Here is a 22,698-nt window from a genome sequence, read left to right as displayed (position 1 = left end):
AAAGTTTTAGCAAAGGTTTCTTTATTTAAATATTTTATTTATTTATTTGAAAGAGAGAAGAGAGAGAGAGAGACCACAGGGGTGGTGGTAGGAGGGGGCAGGGGGAAAGAAAGAGGGACAAATTGACTTCACCCTGAGTGCGGAGCCCCTCATGAGGCTCAATCTCACGACCTAAGACCAGGACCTGAGATCAAATCAAGAGTCAGAGGCTCAACCAACTGAGTCATCCAGGAGCCCCTTTAGCAAACTTTCTAGACAAGCATCAAATCCACCAATGACAGGTGTTTTGTCAGGTGGTATTTTTGTTTGTTTTTTAAGAAGTGACCTTTCTCCCACCGAAAACAAAACTGGTACAGAATACCTTCAAGCATGCTTGGGAAATTCTGGGGAAAAAAGCATGCCTACTCAGAACTTCTGTCTTACTATTTTCATAAAGATACTTCTACCATTAATTCTTTTGATTTACTTTATTCTTTTAGGAAACTATCTTAAAATTAAACTTTACAAGTACAAAATGTTATGTAATTGTTAGTAGGAGATGATTTACTTGTCATTCATTTTAAGTAATAATTTTACGATGGAATGAAGGGCATTATCTTACTCATCTCTTCCTACCTGCAGTTTTTGACTGTCACGGCTTAATATTTATTTAGAACTTTTAAACAAAAGTACTGAAGTACCTTAGTCATTTAAAAAAATTTTAACTTGCCTCTTCATAATACATTAAAATTGGAAATTAATGATCAAACATATACAGACCAAAAAAAAAAAAGAGCCAACACTAGCTTTAATTTATAAAAGAGGAGAAGCAATATGGATTTAAAGTTAAAGGATCATTTTGATGTTATAAAGGCAACCCAGATTCTTTTATTATATTTTATTTATTTATTTATGAGAGATACAGAAAGAGAGGCAGAGACACAGGCAGAAGGAGAAGCAGACTCCATGCAGGGAGACTGACATGGGACTCGATCCCAGGACTCCAGGATCACGCCCTGGGCTGAAGGCGGCGCTAAACTGCTGAGCCACCTGGGCTGCCCAAGGCAACCCAGATTCTGTTTTTTGTCTAGGAAATAGATAATGTTTTTAATGTATAGTTTTATCTTAATTTTTTACTTCTTATTAAATACAATTTCAAACACATGCAGAAGTAAAAGAGTACTTTAAATAAACCAGTATGTAACCAACACCCAGCTTCATCAATCAATTCATGGATAATCTGATTTCATATGTACCCCATTCCCTCCTCCCACCACTTAATTATTCTAAATTAATCTCAAGTATCAAATAATTTCACCAGTAAATACTTCACAATGTATCTCTAATAGATGCCCTTTTTGTTTTAAACAACTGCAATACCACAATCATACCTAAATAACATTAACAAATTTTTAATATCATCAAGTGTCCAGTTACTGTGCCCATTTCCTTGGTTGTCTCCTGAGAGTTACTGCTTTATAGTTTGTGTTGAATTGGGATAAAATATGGTCCATATACTGAAACTGGTTAGTATGTCTCTCTTCTGTTATTTTGGTTTTCTCTCCTTTCTTTTCTTCTAATTCTTGGTTGAAAAAAAACGTCTCTCCCATGACATCTTTTTCTTTTTTGAGAGAGAGACATGGCAGTGGGGAGGGGCCCAGGGAGAGAGAATCTTAAGTAGGCTCCCCACCCAGCAGAGTCCAATGAGAGACTCCATCTCATGACCCTGAGATCATGACCTGAGCTGAAATCAAGGGTGGGACCCTCAACCAACTGAGCCACCTAAGTGCCTCTCTCATGTGTCATTTAAAATGTCCCCTGTGTCCTGTATTTCCTTTAACCTGGTGGTTAGATCTGGAAGCCTGACAAGATTTAGGCATGACTTTTTTTAAGCAAGGCTACCTCACAGATGGGGGTGTGGCATGCTTCCAATAGGAGGCATGTAATGTCTGCTTCTTTTTCTGGGGACCAACCATTGAAGTCTGAGGTACCCTGAGGCCAGGCAAACTTCACTTATGCAAACTAAATCTTAAAATCTGACAGCATATTTCTTAACAGCACAATAATGCATCAACATCTTTTTTGATTTGTTCTCACCTGAGATATCACTACTTTAATTTGTTACTTCTCTTCCAAGGAGAGCAGTTACCAATTCGTGTTCATGTATTTTCATCACTTTCCTTTATCCTTTACCTCAATCTTTTTTTTTTTTTTTTTTTTTTGGGTGGGGGGGGGTCACTCCACTCTTCCGAGTAAAAACTAGTCCAACATAGTGACAATGATCCACATGGCCAGATTCGGCCATTCTGTCAGCACCCAGTGGCTGCATTAAAAGCTATGTTTGTTTCATCACCATAATAAATTTCAACTTGATTAGGTTGCACATCCAGTTGTTAGCTCCAGAAAGGTTTAGCCTTTAGAATGAAATCAAGACTGACATGAGATAGCTTTTTCAAAATAACAAATCACTTCATCTGTGTCTAACTTCAGCAGCACTGGTTAGGGGAATTCTGCATCTGCTCAAGAGTAACCCCTTTCTTAAGATGAACAATGGTGATGGGTTTCTGATCTAGTGGATAACTTTATGCCTTCCGCTGAGAGAGAGACTTCCACTAAGAGTTTTTCTTGTTCCGCCTTAATTCAGTGGAGACAGCCCTCACTGTAAGTTTTTGAGATTTATCTGTTCTTCTTACCCCAGCATTAATAAACCTGCATACAGAACATTGTACCAAACCCCAAAACTACTACAGTTGACACTAATTCAAACATTACTTTTCAAAGCCTTTTGTGTTCTGTTCTGTATTCAAACTTCATTGTAACACATTTTGATGTCAATTTGGAAAACATTGTACCATCTGATGAAGCAGTCTCTGGCATACAGTAAGCGCTCAAATATTACTGAGTGAGTCATGAATATATAAACAAAATAGGTGTCCATTAAGTAAACCTTCAACACAGCTTGAGTGAGTTTGACAGATTATAACCTGTGAGCCAGAGTCTTTAGGTGCTGGTGTTTCACAGAGATCTGCTATTGGTCAGCCTTGGTTTGGGTCTCTAAATCTTCTCACTGGGCCTCTTTATCTATGGATCTCTTACTGACACCTAGAGCTACATCTTGGGACCAGATCTCTTGCCAGACTCCAGACTCTTATTTCCAATTCCTCCTAGACATCTCCACCTGGGTTTCCCACAAGCATTTCAAACTCCGCCTATTCAAACCTGAATTCAGCACTGTCCATCTGTATATTTCTACCCCGGTGAATGACTCCACAACATCATCCTTACTCACCTGTAACATGCAGTGAGTTGCCAATTCCAGTTGGTTATCCTATGTATACATGTCATATAGCTGTCCCCTTCTCTATCCATCCCCACAGATGCCAACTGAACCCAGGCTCTGCTAATCTCTCTCTTACATGACTTTAATAGTGTCTTAATCGCTTTCCACACTCTTGTTTCCTTTTATGCTCAAACATGCCCTTGCTCCCAGGCCCTTGAACCTATTACTACCAAATCAGATCTTACTTCTCTCTGCTTAGAACCCTTCATTGGCAACCCCATCACCTCCACTAACTTAAAAGGACTGTGACCACGTAATTTATCTTCTAGCCTGGGACTCTTTCAGAGTGAAAGGTGGCACTGTTCACAGTTACACTGGTACAGCAGCCAAAACTAAGGCAAACCTTCACAGAAGACCCTCCCACATCTCCCCCATGTTCCCCAACCTCTGAAAACAACCCACTACTTTCAGTTTCTGGAAACTGTCACTGCTCTCTCATCTCAGTGCTTCTATACAAACTGTCTTGCCCTCTTAAACTATCCTCCCCTCCTGGTGCATTTCTACTTATCACTTGAACTTGCTCTAAATATCATCTCCCCTGCGAAGCTTTTTCTAAAACCTTCTGGCTGATCTGATTACATACTCCCAGGTGCCAACATCATGCCTTGGGCTCGTTCCCATGGCAGGACATAGGCCCCTGCCCTGTACACATGGGGTGCATCTGCTCCCCCTCGATGAGCTCCCTCGAGAGAGTGTCTTAAGTCTTGTCCATTTTTATCTCCCTAGCATCTATGGTGAATAGCAAGTCTGTTCCTGGCAGATATGGGCCATGTCATTCCTCAGTCATGTCTTACATTTAATAAAAACTGTTTGCCTTAGCTGCTATTTCAGCATAACTAATGAAAGATAAGAAAATGAGAGAGGAAGAAATGAGAAGTAGTCAGTAGCTCCTAATACCAGCCCTGTATATCACAGATCACTGCCACATTTAAACAATTTCTTTTTTAAGGAAAACTTTGGAATTATAGAATCTGATCTAGTGGCAAAACTCCTATAGGAGCCTATGAAAGAAAATAGGCATGGAGATAAACCCATGGCATAGTTGTCATTGTTCACTAAATTCTTGAAGCTTCTAGTATAAAAAAATAAATCCGTCAAAATAAAACAAAACTGCTGAGTATTCACAGGGTCCCAGGCAAGGGTGGGGAGAATGACAGGAATCTTGCTACCGTGACAATAGAAACATGGAAATGGGAATCCCACTAGCACACTTTTTTTCACAAGCACTCTACAATTTCCAAAGCACTACACATTTTAACATCTGATCTTCAAAATCACAGCCTAAGATGCACTTTGAGACTCAACCAACATTTCTCAAGCTTTGGCCAACCCATTGGGATCCTAAGCCAATGCTCCTCTAGCAGCCTGGGAACACTGGGCAGGCCTGACTTTATAGTGCTTTCTTATGCAAAGCCCTTCAGCATCCAAGATAAGAACTAGAGCTCCAAATGTTCTATCAGCCAACCTGTCATTTTATGGCCGGGAATAATCTAAAGTGGCTGCCAGGAGTGAAGCCAAGCCAGGGACATTCTCACAATGCCAGGCCCCGGCTGCTGCCACAGCTGTAGCAGGTGCGTGGTGGGGGCTCCATTCCATCATCCTCTGTGTGTAACACACACACAGAGGCAGTTATCACGTCGTCTGCATTTGACAATGGAGCTGTGCTCTAAAGCAACAGCAATGTGCAAGCTCAAGCTGAGGCCCAGCCTCAGAGCCAAATTGATAAGACAATGCTCCTATAGAGAAGAGATCTGAGGTTCTAAAATATATCCCACACATAGATGCTACAGCTCCTGAAGTGTCAATGTTCAAAATCTATTTCTCGTGGAAAAAACATCAGTTTTAGCATCTTTTAAAACACACAGACACACCTAAGAGGGGTAGAGCACTAAGATATTGATCACTATCACTTCAGTGTGAATTAGCCCATGAATTCACTATCTTCCCTATTAGCAACTGTTCCTAGAGAGAGGAGATCACCAGACATCTTAAAGGAGTAAGAGACAGTTAAAAGCAGAGAGCAAGAAGGACTAACATAAAGGGGAGGTGGGATTCCCAAAGATGAACTCAGCTAGCCTCACATTTACCCAGCATCACCTCTAAAAGATAAACGATTGCAATGACCTGGTAAGAACTCACCCCTACTAATATTTGGCATTCCTTCCTTATCACTAAAACTAATAAATGAATATAAGAACATCCACAAGTATTCTGGTACCAGCGTTCTAGTATTTCAATTAAGGAAGATAGAACCATAATATAATTTAGTCCTGGAGAGGAGAAGGAGGAGGAGGTGGAGGGGGAGGAGGGGGGGAGGGGGAGGAGGAAGGGGAGACGGGGGAGGAGGAGGGGGAGAGGGAGGAGGAGGAGGGGGAGGGGGAGAGGAGGAGAAGGGGGAGGAGGAGAAGAAGAAAAAGAAGAAAAGTCATATAATGACTACAGCACAACAGGACCCGGTCTTCTGTCCATGGCCCTACTCCATTGGTCTCATGTAACATTAGTGCAGAGCACTGAGAATCTCACCCACTCCTCACTCTGCCTCTTAGCTTATGGCTGGGTTTGTCTATACCATGGTTTTGCCCATGTCCCGTGTACTGTGAGAATGTTCTAACAACAGTGTTCTGTAATCCTACGTTATATTTTGACTGAGCGTCAGTAGACTCCTTTTTCTCACAAAGCCTCCATGTACAAGATACCAAGCAAAACAAAAAGGTCATTGAGCTGATTAAACTGTAATCTGGAGAGCTTGTTCATGTCCAAGTACCCTACATATCTGCTAATTTCAATACTGGAACAAAAAGGTAAGATGCAACAACTGAGACAACAGATGGCAAAATTAAACATTAACATTAAAACAGACCTCCCACATGAATAACGGTCAGCTGAGAGGAGAGAAAAAACAAATTTCAAAAGTGTCACCAATTTGCAAAATGCCAACACCAAAAGGACAAACCATTAAACCACAGGTTTAAAAGTCTTCACAGGATTTTGTTAATGGTAGAATGGCTTTTTATAGACTAACCCTTCCACCACAAATAATTAAAGCCTTTAGAAATATATTTCAAAACAATTAGTTGAAAACACTGGAGAACAACCAAAAAAGGACAGAAATTGGAGGGAATGTGATACTTGAAAGAAGGGAATTGCACTGGTTAAGATCCGTATTTATAGGCCATATCCCAAGGTTATTCCCCAGGCTGCATGAGGTCGAGTGAAAAGAATTCAAACCGAAAACTACAGTTTTACTGGCTTGAAGAGTGAAATGACAACATCTCAGGACTAACAGATGACTGGAAATTGAGCAGAGAAATCCTGGAAAAGATAGGCCACAGAGAGGAGAATCCCCAAATTTATAAACTCCTTCAATCTGTTCAAGCGCAATAACTAGAGCAATAATTAGAAGGCTGAGAGAAAGGAGTTGAGATGTCTGCTGTTTCCCATTGTAGGAGAGACAATTTGAAGCCCAAGTCCCACTAAGTTAAAAGAACTTAAAATACCTTGGGCTTTCCACTGAAACCCCAGCTTGGTTACGCCTTACCAGTGAACACTATGTTTCAGGACTATGGAATTTGTCCAAGAACTAAGGGGTAAAAGTGAAAAGAGAAATCTCACTCTGAAAAGCCTTCACAATTTTAAGGTGATAGCCAGTAATTTAGCTGACTGCTGGAAAATAAAGAAGAACAAAGGAGAAAAACCATATGCTCATGTCAATGATAAAGAAAAAGCCCTTGCCAAAATTTAACAGTCATTCTTGATTAAAAAAGAAAAGAGAAAAACCAAACCTATCAGAAAACTAGGACTTGAAAGAACTTCCTTGACTGTGGTGAAAAGTATATACAAAGCGCATGCAGCTAACATCATACTTATTAGGGAAAGACTAAATTCCTTCCTCCTAAAACTAGTTATGAGACAAGGTCGTCTGTCCTCAAGGCGTCCGGGCACAATAAGGCATGAAAAGGAAATAAAAGTCATAAATATTAGCAAAGAAAAAGAAAACTGCTTTATTCATAGATAACATGATTATTTACAGAGAAAATCCTAAAATATCTATGAAAGAAAGAAAGAAAGAAAGAAAGAAAGAAAGAAAGAAAGAAAGAAAGAAAGAAAGAAAGAAAGAAAGAAAAAAGAAAGACCTACTAGAATAAATGAAAAAAAATTTTTTTATTTAAATATTTTATTTTATTTATTCATGAGAGGTGCAGAGAGAGAGAGAGAGAGAGAGAAGGAGAGAGGCAGAGACACAGGCAGAGGGAAGCAGGCTCCATGCAGGGAGCCTGACGTGGGACTCAATCCCAGGTCTCTAGGATCACCGCCCGGGCTGAAGGCAGCGCTAAACCGCTGGGCCACTAGGGCTGCCCTATATGAAAATTTTTAAAAAAGATTTCATCTACCTATTCACGAGAGACACAAAGAGAGCCAGAGACAGGCAGAGAGAGAAGCAGGCTCCTCCAGGGGAGCCCAATGCAGGACTTGATGCTGGGACCCTGGGACCACACCCCAAGCTGAAGGCACAGAGCCACCCAAGCGTCCCAATAAATGAAATTCTTTAAGGCCATAGAATGCACACCCAAGAAACAAAAAATTCATTTCTATGTGCTGTTACCAATTCCAAAATAAAAATTTTAAAGTGCCATTTATAACAGCGTCAAGAGTTTAAAATACTTAGGAATACATTTTTTAAAATGTGTGCAAGATCTCTATGTTAAAAATTACATCCAATTGCTAATATTTATATGGATGAGACATTAGAGACCATCAGTAAATGGAGAAATATACCAAGTTTATGGATTTCACAATTGTTAAGATGTCAGCCCTCCTCAAATTGATGGATAGATTCAATACAACTTTAATTCAACTTTCAGTAGGCTTTCATGTGGAAATTGATAATCTGACTCTAAAACTGACATCAAAATTTAAAATACTGAGAATAGCTAAAATACCCTTCAAACAAACAAACTCATTTGGAGGATTCACACTATTTAGCCTTCAGACTTACCATAAAGCAACAGCAATGAAGATGATGTCATATTGGCATAAAGACAGACAAATAGATAATAGATCCACAGTAGGGTCAAATTATTGGTGACAGAGGTTCCAAGAAAAAAGAAAGCCTTCAACAAATGGTAGGGAATAGAACAACAGGACTGTAGTATAAGGAAAAGAAATCTCAACCCCTTCACACACAAATACTAATTTAAAAAGGAACAAAGAAAGACCTAAATATAACATAACATGGACCTAAACATAAAAGCCTGTAATCTTCTGAAAGAAAACAGGACAATATCATTGTGACCCTATGACAGATTTCTTAAAGAGGATTACAAAATGTATAAACTAGGGAAAGAAGAGATTGATAAATTGGACTTCAGAGAAATTTAAAACTTCTGCTCAAAGAACCATTAAGAAAGTGAGAAGGCAAGCCACATACTGGGAAAACATATTCACATTATAAATTTCTCACGAAGGATGCTTATTTAGAAAACATAAACAATCATAAATCAGTAATAAAAAGACAAATCGAATTTCAGAAAACAAAAGACCTGAACTGGCACTGGGGGGAAAAAATGACCAATAAGCACAGGAAAAAGTATCCAACACCAGGGAAATGCAAATTAAAATCACAAAATATCATTGTATACCCACTAGAAGGTCTAAAGTTAAAGAGAATGACCATACCAAGTGTTGATGAGGATATGGAATTATTGGGATGCTCATCACTGGTGGGAGTATAAAAATACAATCACTTTAGAAAAACATGTGAGAGTTTCTTATAAAGTTGAACATATATGTCCTTTATTACCCACCAATTCCAGGGGCTACATACCTACCCAAGAGAAATGAAAGTGCACCTCAAGAAAAATGTATGTACGAGAATGCATATAGCAGCATAATAACTCCAAATGTCCATCAAGAAGAGAATGGGTATGTAATGGAACACTTGGCAAGAAAAAGGAATAGGATGCTAATGCACACAATGACACGAGTGGTTGTCACAGAAATTACGCTGTGCACAAGAAATCAGACATGAGAGAGAATGTACTACATAGTTCCATTTATATGAGCTTCAAGGATAGACAAAACTAATCTATGGTGAAAAAAAAAAAACCATCCCATTTATTGCCTCTGGCAGCAGGAGACTGACTGGGAAAGGACACAGGGAACTTTCAGAGTGGTGGAAATCTTCTTTATCTTGGATCAGGGTGCTGGTGACGTGGTTGCATGCATTTGCCAAAACTCAAATTCGTCACTTCTGATCTGTTCATTTCACTGCATATATATTACCTCAATTCTTTAAAAAAAAAAAAAATTAGAGAGTGGGCGGTGGGGGTGGTACCAGGAGAAGAGGAATAGAATCCCTTAAAGGACAGAATGAGATAAGAAAGAGAACATAATCCTTAAAATTTTAACACTTTCAGGGCAAACTGAAAAGTTGGCCCAAAACCAAAAATCTACAGTACAATTTGATAGACATGAATGAAAAGAGGCAAGAACCAATTCAGCTAAGATGATGATGAAGAAAATGTTAAACTCTGAGTGTGTTAAACAAATCCTGAGATTGCCAGATTTAGCCAATATATTTAATCTGGCAATCCAAACCAACAGATCATTAGAAACAAAATACCAGCCAACCCAACAGAAAACAATTTTTTTTTAATTTTTTTTTTATTTATGATAGTCACAGAGAGAGAGAGAGAGAGAGGCAGAGACACAGGCAGAGGGAGAAGCAGGCTCCATGCACCGGGAGCCCGACGTGGGATTCGATCCCGGGTCTCCAGGATCGCGCCCTGGGCCAAAGGCAGGCGCCAAACCGCTGAGCCACCCAGGGATCCCAGAAAACAATTTTTTTAAAAAGATTTTATTTATTTATTCATGAGAGACACACAGAGAGAGAGAGGCAGAGACACAGGCAGAGAGAGCAGAAGCAGGCCCCATGCAGGGAGCCCAATGTGGGACTCGATCCTGGGACTCTAGGATCACACCCTGGGCTAAAGGTGGCGCTAAACCTCTGAGCCACAGGGCTGCCCAGAAAACAATTTTTTAAAGCATCTTTTACAAAATGCTCTTTTTATAACTTCCATGTTAAAAATTCCTACTGAGTGGGGACTAAGATTATATTTATACCAGAAACCACCCAAAACTAATCCTTACCTTCAGTGAAGCTCCCTGTTAGGGTTATTACCACAAATACCTTCCCTTCTGGCTCCAGATCCACCTAGAAAGAGAAAAGAATTGTGTGTTATATTCTAATTTCAAAGTACTTTTTGTGGGCCTCAAATAATTCTTTTTTTTTTTTAAGATTTTATTTATTTATTCATGATAGACCCACAGAGAGAGAGGCAGAGACACAGGCAGACTCCATGCAGGAGCCTAATGTGGGACTCGATCCCGGGACTCCAGCATCATGCCCTGGGCTGAAGGCAGGCACTAAACCACTGAGCAACCCAGGGATCCCCCTCAAATAATTCTTCACAAGGAGGCCTACATGTGCAAATCACAGCCATCAACCAGACCTAAGTCTTTTTTTTTTTTTTTTTTTTTTTATGATAGTCACACAGAGAGAGAGAGAGAGAGGCAGAGACACAGGCAGAGGGAAAAGCAGGCTCCATGCACCGGGAGCCTGACATGGGATTCGATCCCGGGTCTCCAGGATCGCGCCCTGGACCAAAGGCAGGCGCTAAACTGCTGCACCACCCAGGGATCCCCTAAGTCTTTCATTCAATGGAGAAGGGACAAGAAATAAGTGCAAGTACAGGAACTTTAAAAGTGGAAAAGCAAATCTAAGGGGAACAGTTCTTTCAACGTTTCCCTTGTCTTCAGTTTTATTCTCTTCTATTTTGGCTCTTTGTGATATTATGGAGAAGCACTTGTAAACTGTCATTGTTTCTGAGCTATCCCTATCTCATGTCAGAGCAACATTTTATTAAACCAAATGGCAGGTAAGGGGTGCCTTGGTGGCTCAGACAGTTAAATGTCCGACTCTTGATTTCCACTCAGGTCATGGTCTCAGGGTCATGGGATCGAGCCCCACGTTGGGCATAAATCTCAGTGAGGTGTCCGTGTGAGATTCTCTCTCTTTCTCTTTCTCTCTGCCCCTCCAACCTTTCACTCTCTCTCTTTCTCAAATATATCTTAAAAAAAAAAAAACAAACACGTGGCAGATGTATGAAATAGAGAAATAATGGCAACATACAAAGCGATAAACAAATGAGGCATGGTTAACTGCAACTTTTTCTTGTAGGAAGCAAAAAGAGGGAAGAGTACCATCTCCATCTCTACCATTTTCACCTGAGTGTAGTCCATCTTCAGCAAGCACCAGGGAAGGCAATTCAGGTACTTTGCATTCATTAATCTTGCCTGTTCATGGAGTATCAACATCCCTTAAAGCTCTTATCTATGCGCTGAGATATCAAGACATCCACTCTGCAAACCAGGCAGTTTGCAGTCTCCAGGCTAGGTCTTGTCCTCTTGCAGCATGCCTCTGGATTCAAGGCAGCACCCTCTAGACCTGCTCTGATCACACCAGCCCAGGTGGACGGGCTCTGCCCTCTTCAGGCTGAGTGCTAACCTTGAACTATCCAAGAATATCTCTAAATTGTGAGGTTCTTTTGGACCCAAATACATGAATTTACAATTGTCAAAATCTTGTCTGACACAGCTCATGACTCTATTCCTGCCTTTGACTTTTCATCAAAGAGAGAGAGGTCCACAGAAGCCAAGTACAGATACGGCTGATCATTTTTGGTAGAATATTACATTTAAATAAGCTGCAAATTACATGGCGCAGTGCCCAAACTAGATGAAGACATGGCCTCCAGCCTGACTGCCACAGCTGGTTCTGGAGTCTGGGCAAGGTCCTTAACCACCCCAAGCTTCACCATTCTCATCCAAAAGTCTGTGACGTCGCTATTCAGCATTTTTGGCATGGTTTCCATCAAATGAGCTCAAAGAACCTTGATAGTACTATTTCCTGTTTTTACTGTACCCATAGGCGACAAAGAGTGGGAAAAAAATGCATTGACCTTTCCCTAGCTTACCACCACATATTCTTTAAGGCCACACCCTGATTATATACTTTTTCAAAATAAAAGATGCCTGCTTTGTTCTGACTCAGAAAGCTTTACCTGTATAACAGCCTAGTCTTATAAACTCCCATTCCTCTGCACAAAATCTACTATCAAGGTGTTACCACACTGTAGATCACACCAACGTTCAAATCGGCTACTTATATCATGACTACTGCTAAGTGAACAATATCCCCCAAAACTGTCTTAATACCACTTGTGAACCTTTATGGAACAGTTCTGAAAATAGAGCTCTCTGGAGAGATGACTAAACAGGATGTCAGTCTCTAATTGTCTCCACTCTCTGCCTTGACTTGTTTCAAGTCAAAAATGTGTTATTTTTAAAAGCCACTCCTTCATCTTCAATATAAAGGCCTGGCAAAGAGCACACACATGCACACACATTCAACCTCACAACATAAACTGCTGCTGGCACAGGAGCCGCTGTCAGCCTCCAGACAGATTGCTGGGGCCACCTCCAAGATCCCCCGGCCCCTGGCCAGTGTGTAAACTCTCTCCAACACTGACCCAAGGGTCCACAGAGAAGGCCACTCCTCCACTCCCAGGGGTCTGGAGCTGCTCTGATGGCTAAAGAGTCCACCACACAGAATTGGGAGTTCTCACAAGTAGAATAGGTTTGCTTCTTCATTTTTGACCACTGCCACCATCACCATGGGAAAGCCAGACTCAAACACCAGATTCAAGCCCACTCCACCTAAACCCCTGACCTTAGAATAGGGGTTTACAAACTATGGATTTGACATGAAAACAATGGGGTGGTTTGCACACAACCAAGATTCTGGAACAGTAAAGATGCACGTGTCACATAGTAAGGAAAAGTGCTATGTCATGAAACTTCTGCTTATAATTTCACATGCATTTTAAGGGTATATGGGTTTTAGCATAAAAATATATCCCTGTTACAGACAAACAGTTTGGAAAATATGGTCTTCCAGATCACCCCTTCCATTTACACAGTGCTGATAGGCTCTTGGTGTCTAGTCATAGTGACTGCTTGGACACCCCCAGTGACAGCCAACTTGCTACCTCCACATCTGGCCTCTTTCATCCTACAGATCCACAGAAGGATCTTTCTCACAAAGCAGAAGTGCAGCAACCAATAGTTTCTATGCACTGATCCTAGTCTTTCCCCTATAAGTCCAGTGGTTATTTTCTCTCCAGCTAGAACATCCATTCCAGCCTCCAGGAACTGCACTTCAGCTTTTATTCGAGAACTACCCCTCCCTAACAGGTAGTCCAAATAATTTGGCTGGGATTATGCTCCTAGCTCCAGCCTGGACAAGTGACCTGGGCCTTGCCAATCAAGGCACTGAATTTCTCCAGCCAAGATGACTGGCCTGGAGCTGATATATCAGAGTAATGAGTAATCATTACTCTCTACCCACAGTAACTGGGGCACAGTTTGGGCACAAAACTCAAGTAGGTCCCATTAGGAGTCCTGGATCTACTAGAAACAGAAAAGATCTCACTTCTGCTGAACTTTAATCTAGAAGGACATAAACTTGAAAGTGTCCAGCACCCTTTCTGCCACCACACTGGGCTAGAGAAGGAAGTCAACTAAGAAGAAAAAGCTGAGAGACAGAAAGAGACCAGATCTTTTTATCACTTAAACCCATAGATCAAGCTTGGCTTGATTCTTCTGGACTTTTCAGTCATTTGAGCCTATAAATTCCCAGTTTGAGTACGGTATTCTATCATCTGCACCGAAAGACTTATTCAAATTGGCAGCCAAAGAGAATAAGTCAAATATTTAAAAACAGTTATCACCTCTCCTCTATACCTTCTAACATCCATACTACCACCTACAATCTAACCCTCTGCCTCCCTCTGGCATTGACACCGCTCCTGCAACCCTTGGCATGTACCACTGTCAAATCCAAGGATATGTCTGTTTTCATCTCCTTTGATCTCTGCAGCTCTGATCCCCTTGACAGCTTCCTTCTTCACAAATTTCCTTCTTCACAAACTTCTTTGCTTCCAGAGGAAGACCCTCTTCCCTGGTCTTCCTTTCACTTTTCTCTTTCTCTCTCAGGCTCCTTTCCAGCATCTCTCTCTCTCTCTTCCCAACCCCCCCTCCACCTACCCACCCCCGCCCATTGCCTTTAAATCGTGCTAAGTCCTCTTTTTCTTCCATTGGAAGATTCAACCTCATGATTTCAGCACCAACTTGAGATTCTTTGGGGGAGGAGTAGAAGAAACAAACATATTGGAATCTCCAAATGGGTATAGGCTAAGGACAGGGAGCAGTGTCAAATTCATTTCCTAAGTCTCTAGCATAGACTTCACTCTTAAACCTATATATGGACCTTTTCTAAAAGTATCTTCTCCCTTGTCCCACTGAGACAAATTTCTTTAATTCAACACATCAACATGCCGAGGATCCAAATTCTTATTCTATGCCCCCTAATTGACACCCCCACAGTCTTGACATCACCACTGACCCAGCAGCACAGGCTCCTGGTGACATACATATAATTCTACCAAACCCACTTTCTGTGCCTCTCCTAAACCTGCCTCTTCCTCCCTATTCCTACCACCATGCCTCGCCTGGCCATCTGCAATGGCCTTCTAGTTGTTTCCTGTCTCCAGACTCACCCTCCTCCAACCACTGCCAATGACCAGTTTCAAAAATGAAAATCTGACCATGTGACTTCCTAATTTAAAATCTTTCAATGTTTCCTCTCCCTTCCATGATAAGGTCCAAACTCTTTAGCCTGGCACATAGCCCTGCATGCTGCGTCATGCTAAACACATTTACAACCTGTACCCCAGGCTCTTCTAATTACTTGTAGACTAGGGAGGTATGTTTTGTCATTTAATCTGAGAGATCAACAAAACGTGTTACAGTCAGACAGCATACTGGGGAATATAGTCAAAATTGTGAAAAATACATGTTATCTGCCTGACATTTACTGCCTAGTGACTGAGGGCATGCAATCTTTCTGGCCAGAAAACTCTTTCCTCTCTTTAACTGTCAAACCCCTATTTGTCAATCAAGACTCAACTCAAAACTCATTTTTATAAGATATTCCTAGGCCACTTGAAGCAGTTGGACAACTCTGTACCATTATAGAGACCATCGTTGGACTCCACGTCATGTTGCAATTGTTATGCCCTGTCCCTTAGATCTTACCTTGAACATAAGAGGTCTGGAACATTCATGGAACTAGTCAGTAAATAAGTTAATAAATATGGATATCCCAAATTCCTTCATTAGTTTCATATAAGGCATGGTTTTCTCATCTGACATTCTGACCAGTTTCCTCTGGAGGTGCCCTATTTTCTTCATGTGCCCTTAAATAAAGAACATCAGCCTGCAGGTTTAACTTGACCCTCATAGGGAAGAGCAAGATTATGACCAATCTTGATCTTGATAGTGACACTGCCCATAACTAATGCAGCTATAGACTGCACGAACACTATGAGAAGCCCTAGTGACCCATGTTGAATCTTCTATCCACTAAAACCTCTGCATCTCTCCTATGTGCCATAAGGCTCTGCTTCCCACATCCCGTGTAGTGACTAGGCCCCAAATCCTAGGAGCTTCATATTTTTTCCCTAGAACTTCAGCTTGCTCTAGGACTCAAGGTTTGCTGGATCCCAAATCCACCTGGTTCAAATCACTTTCCTTCTCAGCTTAACGGACTACAGGGCCTACAGTAGCTACATCATCATCTAAGAGAATGTCCAACAGAACAGGGCTGAGGCCAGAGTGCTCAAGTGGCTTCACATAGAAATGGACACATTTAGCATTCTTTCTGTAAATAGACATTCAAGGAGGAATGACTGTACCAACCCTTCTCTCCTAAAGACCACTTCTGTGGGTCAGGAGGACAACTCTTGTGGCCCTGATCAAAAATCAGTAAGCAATGAACTTTTTAAAAATGACATTCTAATGCACAGATAAACGAGAAAAACTCAAGAGTCAACAAATGGCGCTGTAACCACTGGCTGTCCATATGCAAAATGGAGAACTTCCAACTCCTACATTGTGACTTACACAATTATAACTCAAAATGGATCACAGACCTAAACGAAAGACTTAAAAATTTTATATTTCAAGAAAAATACATAAGGTAAAATTGGGGGGACCCTGAGTTAGATAAATTTTTCTAGATATGACACCAAAAACACAATCCATAAAAGAGAAACAATGATAAATTGGACTTCATCAAAATTAAAGTTTCTGCTCTTGAGATACAGTCAGGAGTATGAAAGATGAGTCATAGATTAGGAGAAAATAGTTGTAAATCATATATCAAATATCTGCATCCAGGATAAAGAGCTTGCAAAACTCAATAATAAAACAATCCAACTTTTCAAAAATAGGCTTCATTACTTCACGTCTCACCAAAGAAGATATACAGATGGCAAATAGGTACAAAAAAACCAAGCTCATCATCATTACTCATTGGAGAAGTGCAAATTAAAACCATAAGGCAATAATAACATATACCTATTAGGATGGCTAACTTTGAAAAGTCCGACCATACTGTTTGTACAAGTACGGAACAACTGGAATTATTACACACTGTTGATGGGACTGTAAAATGGTATCATTACTCTGAAGACAGTTGGACATTTTCTTAAAAAGTTACGTATACGGGGGCAGCCAGGGTGGCTCAGTGGTTTAGTGCCGCCTTCTGCCCAGGGTGTGCCCCCGGAGACCCGGGATCGAGTCCCATGTCGGGCTCCCTGCATGGAGCCTGCTTCTTCCTCTGTGTGCCCCCCTCCCCGCCCCATCTCTCATGAATAAATAAATAAAATCTTTTTAAAAAAAGTTATGTGTACATCTCCCATTTGATCTAGCCATTCCCCTCCTGGTAATTACCCAAGAATAAAGACAGCATATGGCCATACAAAGATATGCACACAAATGCTCACAGCTTTTTTTAAAACGTAGTATAGCCACACACTAGCATAGTACTCAACAATAAAAAGAACTGTTAATGCATGCATGCAACAACATGAAAGAATACTGTACTAAAGAAACCCAAAACAGCACATTCTGTCTAGAAAAGGCAAACTAATCTATAGTGACAGAAAAATCACCAGTGGTTGCCTGGAGATGGCGGTAAGGAAAATAGGACAGGGGAGGTGGGGAGGGATTTCTAAAATGAAAGTATCCAGACAATTAAAGGGACAAAGAATATTCTTTTTGACTCATAGTGCTAGGACAACTAGATATCCACATGTCAAGGAATGAAGGTGGCACCCACCTTTTATCATATGTAAACATGGACTCAAAGTGGATCATAGACCCAATGCAAGAACTAAAACTATAAAAATCTTACAAGAAAGCATAGAATTAAACTTTCCTGACCTTGGGTTAGGCAATGGTTTCTTAGGTATGACATCCAAGTACAAGATATGACATTAAGTACAGGATATATACAAGTGATTTAAAAAACTGATAAACTGAAATGCATCAAAATTAAACACTTTTAAGGTATAAAAACAAACAAAAAAGAGTCTACACCTCACTGCCCAGATAACCCTTTCCAAAGTGCCACTCTCATCAACTTTCTCCAGCAAAGCCTGTACTGGCTCCCCAGTGCCTTCAGAATAACTCAAGCTGCTCCACTTAGTTTTCTGGGCCACCAAGGTTCTCTTTTCACTGCCTCCCCACTAATTTATCCAAACCTCTTTTTCAAGCTTCCATTCTTTAAACCTGCTCTTCTAGTCAGGCCTGTCTCCTCGCCATGGCATAGCCACACCTTTGCTCAAGCTGTTGTCTCTGCTTGGAAAATCTCTCTTCACCTGTCCATTCATTCAAATCTTTACTGAATTATTCCTAGGGCTGGGATCATCGCCTGGTGCTCAGGATTTCCCAAAGTAGTTCCCTGGGGCTGCCGGTGGGATACTTAACCAAGTGCGCCTGAGGAAAGTGATGCAGCCACAGGAGCTTTAGGCCAGGAAGATCTTGACATACCTATTGGTCCCTCCAGTCTCAAAATTCCTATCTCAATTATTATCTTAATACTTACCTATGCCCTAGAACAATTAGATAAATTTCATATACTTTTATCTCGTCACTTGCAGTAAGTTTCTAAGCTCCATTCCAACAGGATCCAATATTTTCATGTTCCCCAAAGGGCCTAGCAGAGTTCCTTGAACCAAGTAAACATTCCAAATATCTATTGATTTGGTCTAATGAGTTGAATTGGAAGTTTCATTTGGCCACCTCAATTTCATCACCTATAAAATAGGAATAATTTAAAAAATAAATAAATAAATAAATAAAAATGAAATAGGAATAATAGGGACACCTGGGTGGCTTGTGGTTGAGCATTTCCCTTCAATGCTCCCAGGATCCTGGAATTAAGTGCCACATCAGGCTCCCCATTGGGAGCCTGCCTCTCTGCCTATGTCTCTGCCTCTTTCTCTGTGTCTCTCATGAATAAATAAATAAAATCTTTAAAAAAAATAGGAATAATATTTTATCTTATAATAAATATGTGACAGCACTTCGAAAATATAAAAGCACTCCAAGATGGCATCAAGGCATACCAGTAGCATATGGACTGCATGGGCCCACTGCTTAGGAATCATGCTTTGTTCACTTGATATACTCACTAGATCTCTAGGAACCCACTTTCCCCTTCTATACCCCTAGTCAAGGTTTGCTTTCCCTTGACGTCACTTGACAGAAGTTGAGCAAGTCTCTTAAATCCTGGCTCAGTCTCCTAGACCATGAAATGAGAGTGTTGTCTAAAAGCCTTTCTAGCTCTGATGTTGCATGATTCTAAACAGGCTTGGATAAAAGCCTGCACACAGGACTCAACGGAAACACTCATTTAATTAACTAGTAATAATTTACAACCATTTCCCTTCACAAAAGGCATTAGAATTGATCATAGACAGGAACCTTCTGTCTACTTAATATTCATCTTGTCCTGGGATTAGCAGAGAGATCTAGCATATTATAAGAAAAAACAATCCTTTATTTGGGCAAAGGTACAAGTTCACCTAGACTCCTTAAGCCCTGAGCCAGACATCTGTGATATTCAGATTTTTGGCTTGGTGGCTTGTTTCTATAACTTTTCTAAGTCTTGCTCTATGGATAAGTAACAACCTAAAAACATGATAAAGCATTTCACAATTCTCTTACAGCTGAAACTATCGGGCTTAAAATAAGATTTCTAATTCCTAGAGGAAAAAAATACAGGATTGTCCCAATAACCAACAAGGAGGTGTGTTGCTATGTTCCCTAGTCATAAAAATAATAGCTACCATGTCTTGAGTTCATCAACATGTAATAGCTAAGTGCCTAATCTACATTGTTTCTCACCTTCACCACCTGCAAGGTAAATATCATTCCACCACTATACAGAAGGGGAGGAATGGAGGCTCAGAGAGGTTATGGAATTGACCAAGGTCACCAGCAGTGAAGGCCAAGCCAATACCTAGATTCAAGGAAGATCCCATAGCGGTTCCATAGCAGCCTGCCTCAAGGCTCCTATGTGTGACTATATCTGCCTCTAAGTTACTACAGGTTTGCCCACTGCCTTTTGCTTCTCCTGATGCCAGCATGCTTGGGCTTCTGGCATGTTAGGTCATCATATCGCCTATCTCCTTTGGGAAATCAGGCAAGACTCATGCTGTCAGCACCTGACGAAGGGTGCTCCCTGCCAAATTCCAGGCTTCAGTGTACCAGGCTCATCTCTTCTCTGCCAAGGCCTGTGGGCATGGCACCAGCCTGACAGTGGCACTAGATGGTTCGCAACAGAGGTGGAGGGGGGACAAGTCAAGAGCTGCTAAGTGTGGCAAGTCTGTCTGTGCTGGGGCTGGTGAAAAAGCAACGGGTAGCTCAGGACTCATTAGTCAGCTGCCTGGAGGACCCGAGTCAGTGTCATGCGCTATAGACACACAACAGGTTCCCTCACTGGGGGAGAGCTGATAGCAAAAGGAGGTGAATGAGGCAAATCCTATAGCCCTGCTGGTTTTCTATTTTTATTTAACAATCAGATAAGTTTTAGCAGTTAAAGGCACACTAAGAAGTACCACAGATTAAAAATTATCAGAAAAAGTGGCAAGAACTGAACAGAAAAGTGAAGCTTATCAAACCTGACTGAAGTGAAAGTGAAGGAGGACAGTATCTTTATCTCAGTGATCAAATCCTCCTCTTGCCAGGTCTGGACCCTCTACTGCGGTCAGAGAAGGGGGTGGGAATAGAGCCTTGGGCTGCGACCACGGCTCTGGTGACAGGACATCTGGTAGACTAGCCTTTATCTATATTCTATGGTTCCAAGTCAGAAGTGGTTTCTGAACTCCACTGAGCAAGGAAAGATGTGTGAAGACTACTAAAGAACCTGTCTCTAAAATTCAAACCTAAGGTTCATGATAACTCTTCATCAGCCCAGCTAAACATACTGACAAACCTATTGTAAATTTAAATTTAGAATTATTTCAGCCCAGAGTCAATTATCCCTACATTTTAGCATAAAGGATGTATCCTCTGGCAAAGGTAAAAGTCAGTGCATTACAATTAATTTTTCAAAGCTTCTCTGCCCATAACAAAAAAATTAGGAATAGCCAAGACTGGATATCTCTGAGGATTATTTTTTTTTCCTCTGCCAAGGAGTAGGCTAAGGAGAAATAGAAATAGTCTACTGTATGTTCTAAGTGCTGTGGTGCATCTCTCCCAATCCTTGGCTCCAGTATCTAAGAGACTGAAAATGTAAATTAAACGAAAGTTGCCTTAGGCTCTTCAAAATGCTCCACTCTTTATCTCGTAGGTAGTTTAATTCTGTGCTGGAAGGTACACCTGATGCCTCCTTTGTGAATGAGGATAGAGGCTCTGAAGGGACTTCCCCAGGCCCCCAGGTGGTCTAGAGCTGCTAGTGCTCCTAATCGACTAAAAGGAACAGGCCAAGTCCTATGAAGAAGCCAAACACCCTCCCTGGAAACCAGCAGAGGCCTCTCAGAATAGCACCCTCCAAAACTAAGAAGGCACCTTCCTTCTCCTCCAAGAGGGTATTCCCAAGGACCTCACCAGAGCAGACTCTGAATCTAGAGAGAGAACAACAGTAATTGTGTTTCCTCTCCTGACTGGGTATCCCCCACATCAAAGAACACTTTACAGAGGCACTTTCTTCATGATGTCCACCCTCCTCTCTTCTGCTCCATAGATCCTTCCAGAAAGAGAACATATTCTTTCCTTGCCAGGATGAGGCACTAGATGAAAGGGACAGGTGGCTTTTGACCATGGCTGGAGGAGCCGAATGTTGTCCATGCTCACTCCTACTCAGCAGCCTCATACGCTTCTTCCTTTTCCACAGCCTCTGTGAGTTGTCTGGTAAGAGCTGTCAGCCCCACAAGAAGCCTCCTTCTCTGAGAGGAAGCTCGCACAAGAAAGGAGAAATAGCAGGAGATGGAGTCTAGGAAGTTTTGCCACAGCTGTTAAGTTACTTTTCTAGAGTGAGGAGGGGTATAGCAAATATTTGTAATGAAATAATTATTCCCTCCTGCTCTGCCCCCATCCTAACATCTTAAACTGAAGATGTCAGGTTATTAAAAAAAGGGGGTAGATATAAATAAATCCAGAATTATTCTACATTGTTGATTCTCACTATCCATTATAATAGAGGAAGAAGGCTAAAGCTCTAGCAGCAAAAAGCAAGGAATAAGTCAAAAGTGCATACTTAGTATACTTAAGCATTCAAGATACCTTATAAACTTCTCTACTTAATTGTTCATTGCTAAGGCTCCAAGTCAACTTTGGGAGACTGAATTTGGGGATCCCTGGGTGCCTCAGCGGTTTGGCGCCTGTCTTGGGCCCAGGGCATGATCCTGGAGTCCCAGGATCGAGTCCCACATCGGGGTCCCTGCATAGAGCCTGCTTCCCCTTCTGCCTGTGTCTCTGCCTCTCTTTGTGTCTCTCATGAATAAATAAATAAAATCTTAAAAAAAAAAAAAATAGGGGAATCCCTGGGTGGCTCAGCGGTTTAGCGTCTGCCATCAGCCCAGGGCCTGATCCTGGAGACCTGGCATCGAGTCCCACATCAGGCTCCCTGCATAGAGCCTGCTTCTTCCTCTGCCTATGTCTCTGCCTCTCTCTCTCCTCTGTGTCTTTCATGAATAAATAAATAAAATCTTTAAAAATAAAAAAATAAAAAAAATAGAAGACTGAATTTGAAAGGACACCAGAAAATACATCAAACCCAAGTGTCTCTCTCAATGGTTATCTTAGGACATCTTTATTCTGTTTGGTCTTCCAAAAGAAGGAGAGATGAAAGCTCTGCTGAAGAAGGGACATTTATACCCTTCCTAGAAATTCAGATAGTTTTCTAGGTA

At 41.2% G+C, this 22,698-nt stretch overlaps 1 protein-coding gene across 1 annotated transcript in view; it reads right to left on the bottom strand.

The window, feature by feature from the left end:
* Positions 1-22,698, bottom strand: part of PRKCH (protein kinase C eta) — a 233,599-nt gene that overhangs the window by 155,258 nt on the left and 55,643 nt on the right. Inside the window, exon 2 of the mRNA XM_077909543.1 lies at positions 10,469-10,532. Within this exon, the coding sequence (XP_077765669.1) occupies positions 10,469-10,532 (64 nt within the window). The remainder of the gene's footprint in view (positions 1-10,468; positions 10,533-22,698) is intronic.

The sequence above is a fragment of the Canis aureus genome, chromosome 9, assembly GCF_053574225.1.
Source record: "Canis aureus isolate CA01 chromosome 9, VMU_Caureus_v.1.0, whole genome shotgun sequence".
NCBI lineage: Eukaryota > Metazoa > Chordata > Mammalia > Carnivora > Canidae > Canis > Canis aureus.
The sequence above is the reverse complement of the archived record's forward strand: the minus strand, read 5'-3'. Positions and strand labels throughout refer to the sequence as shown.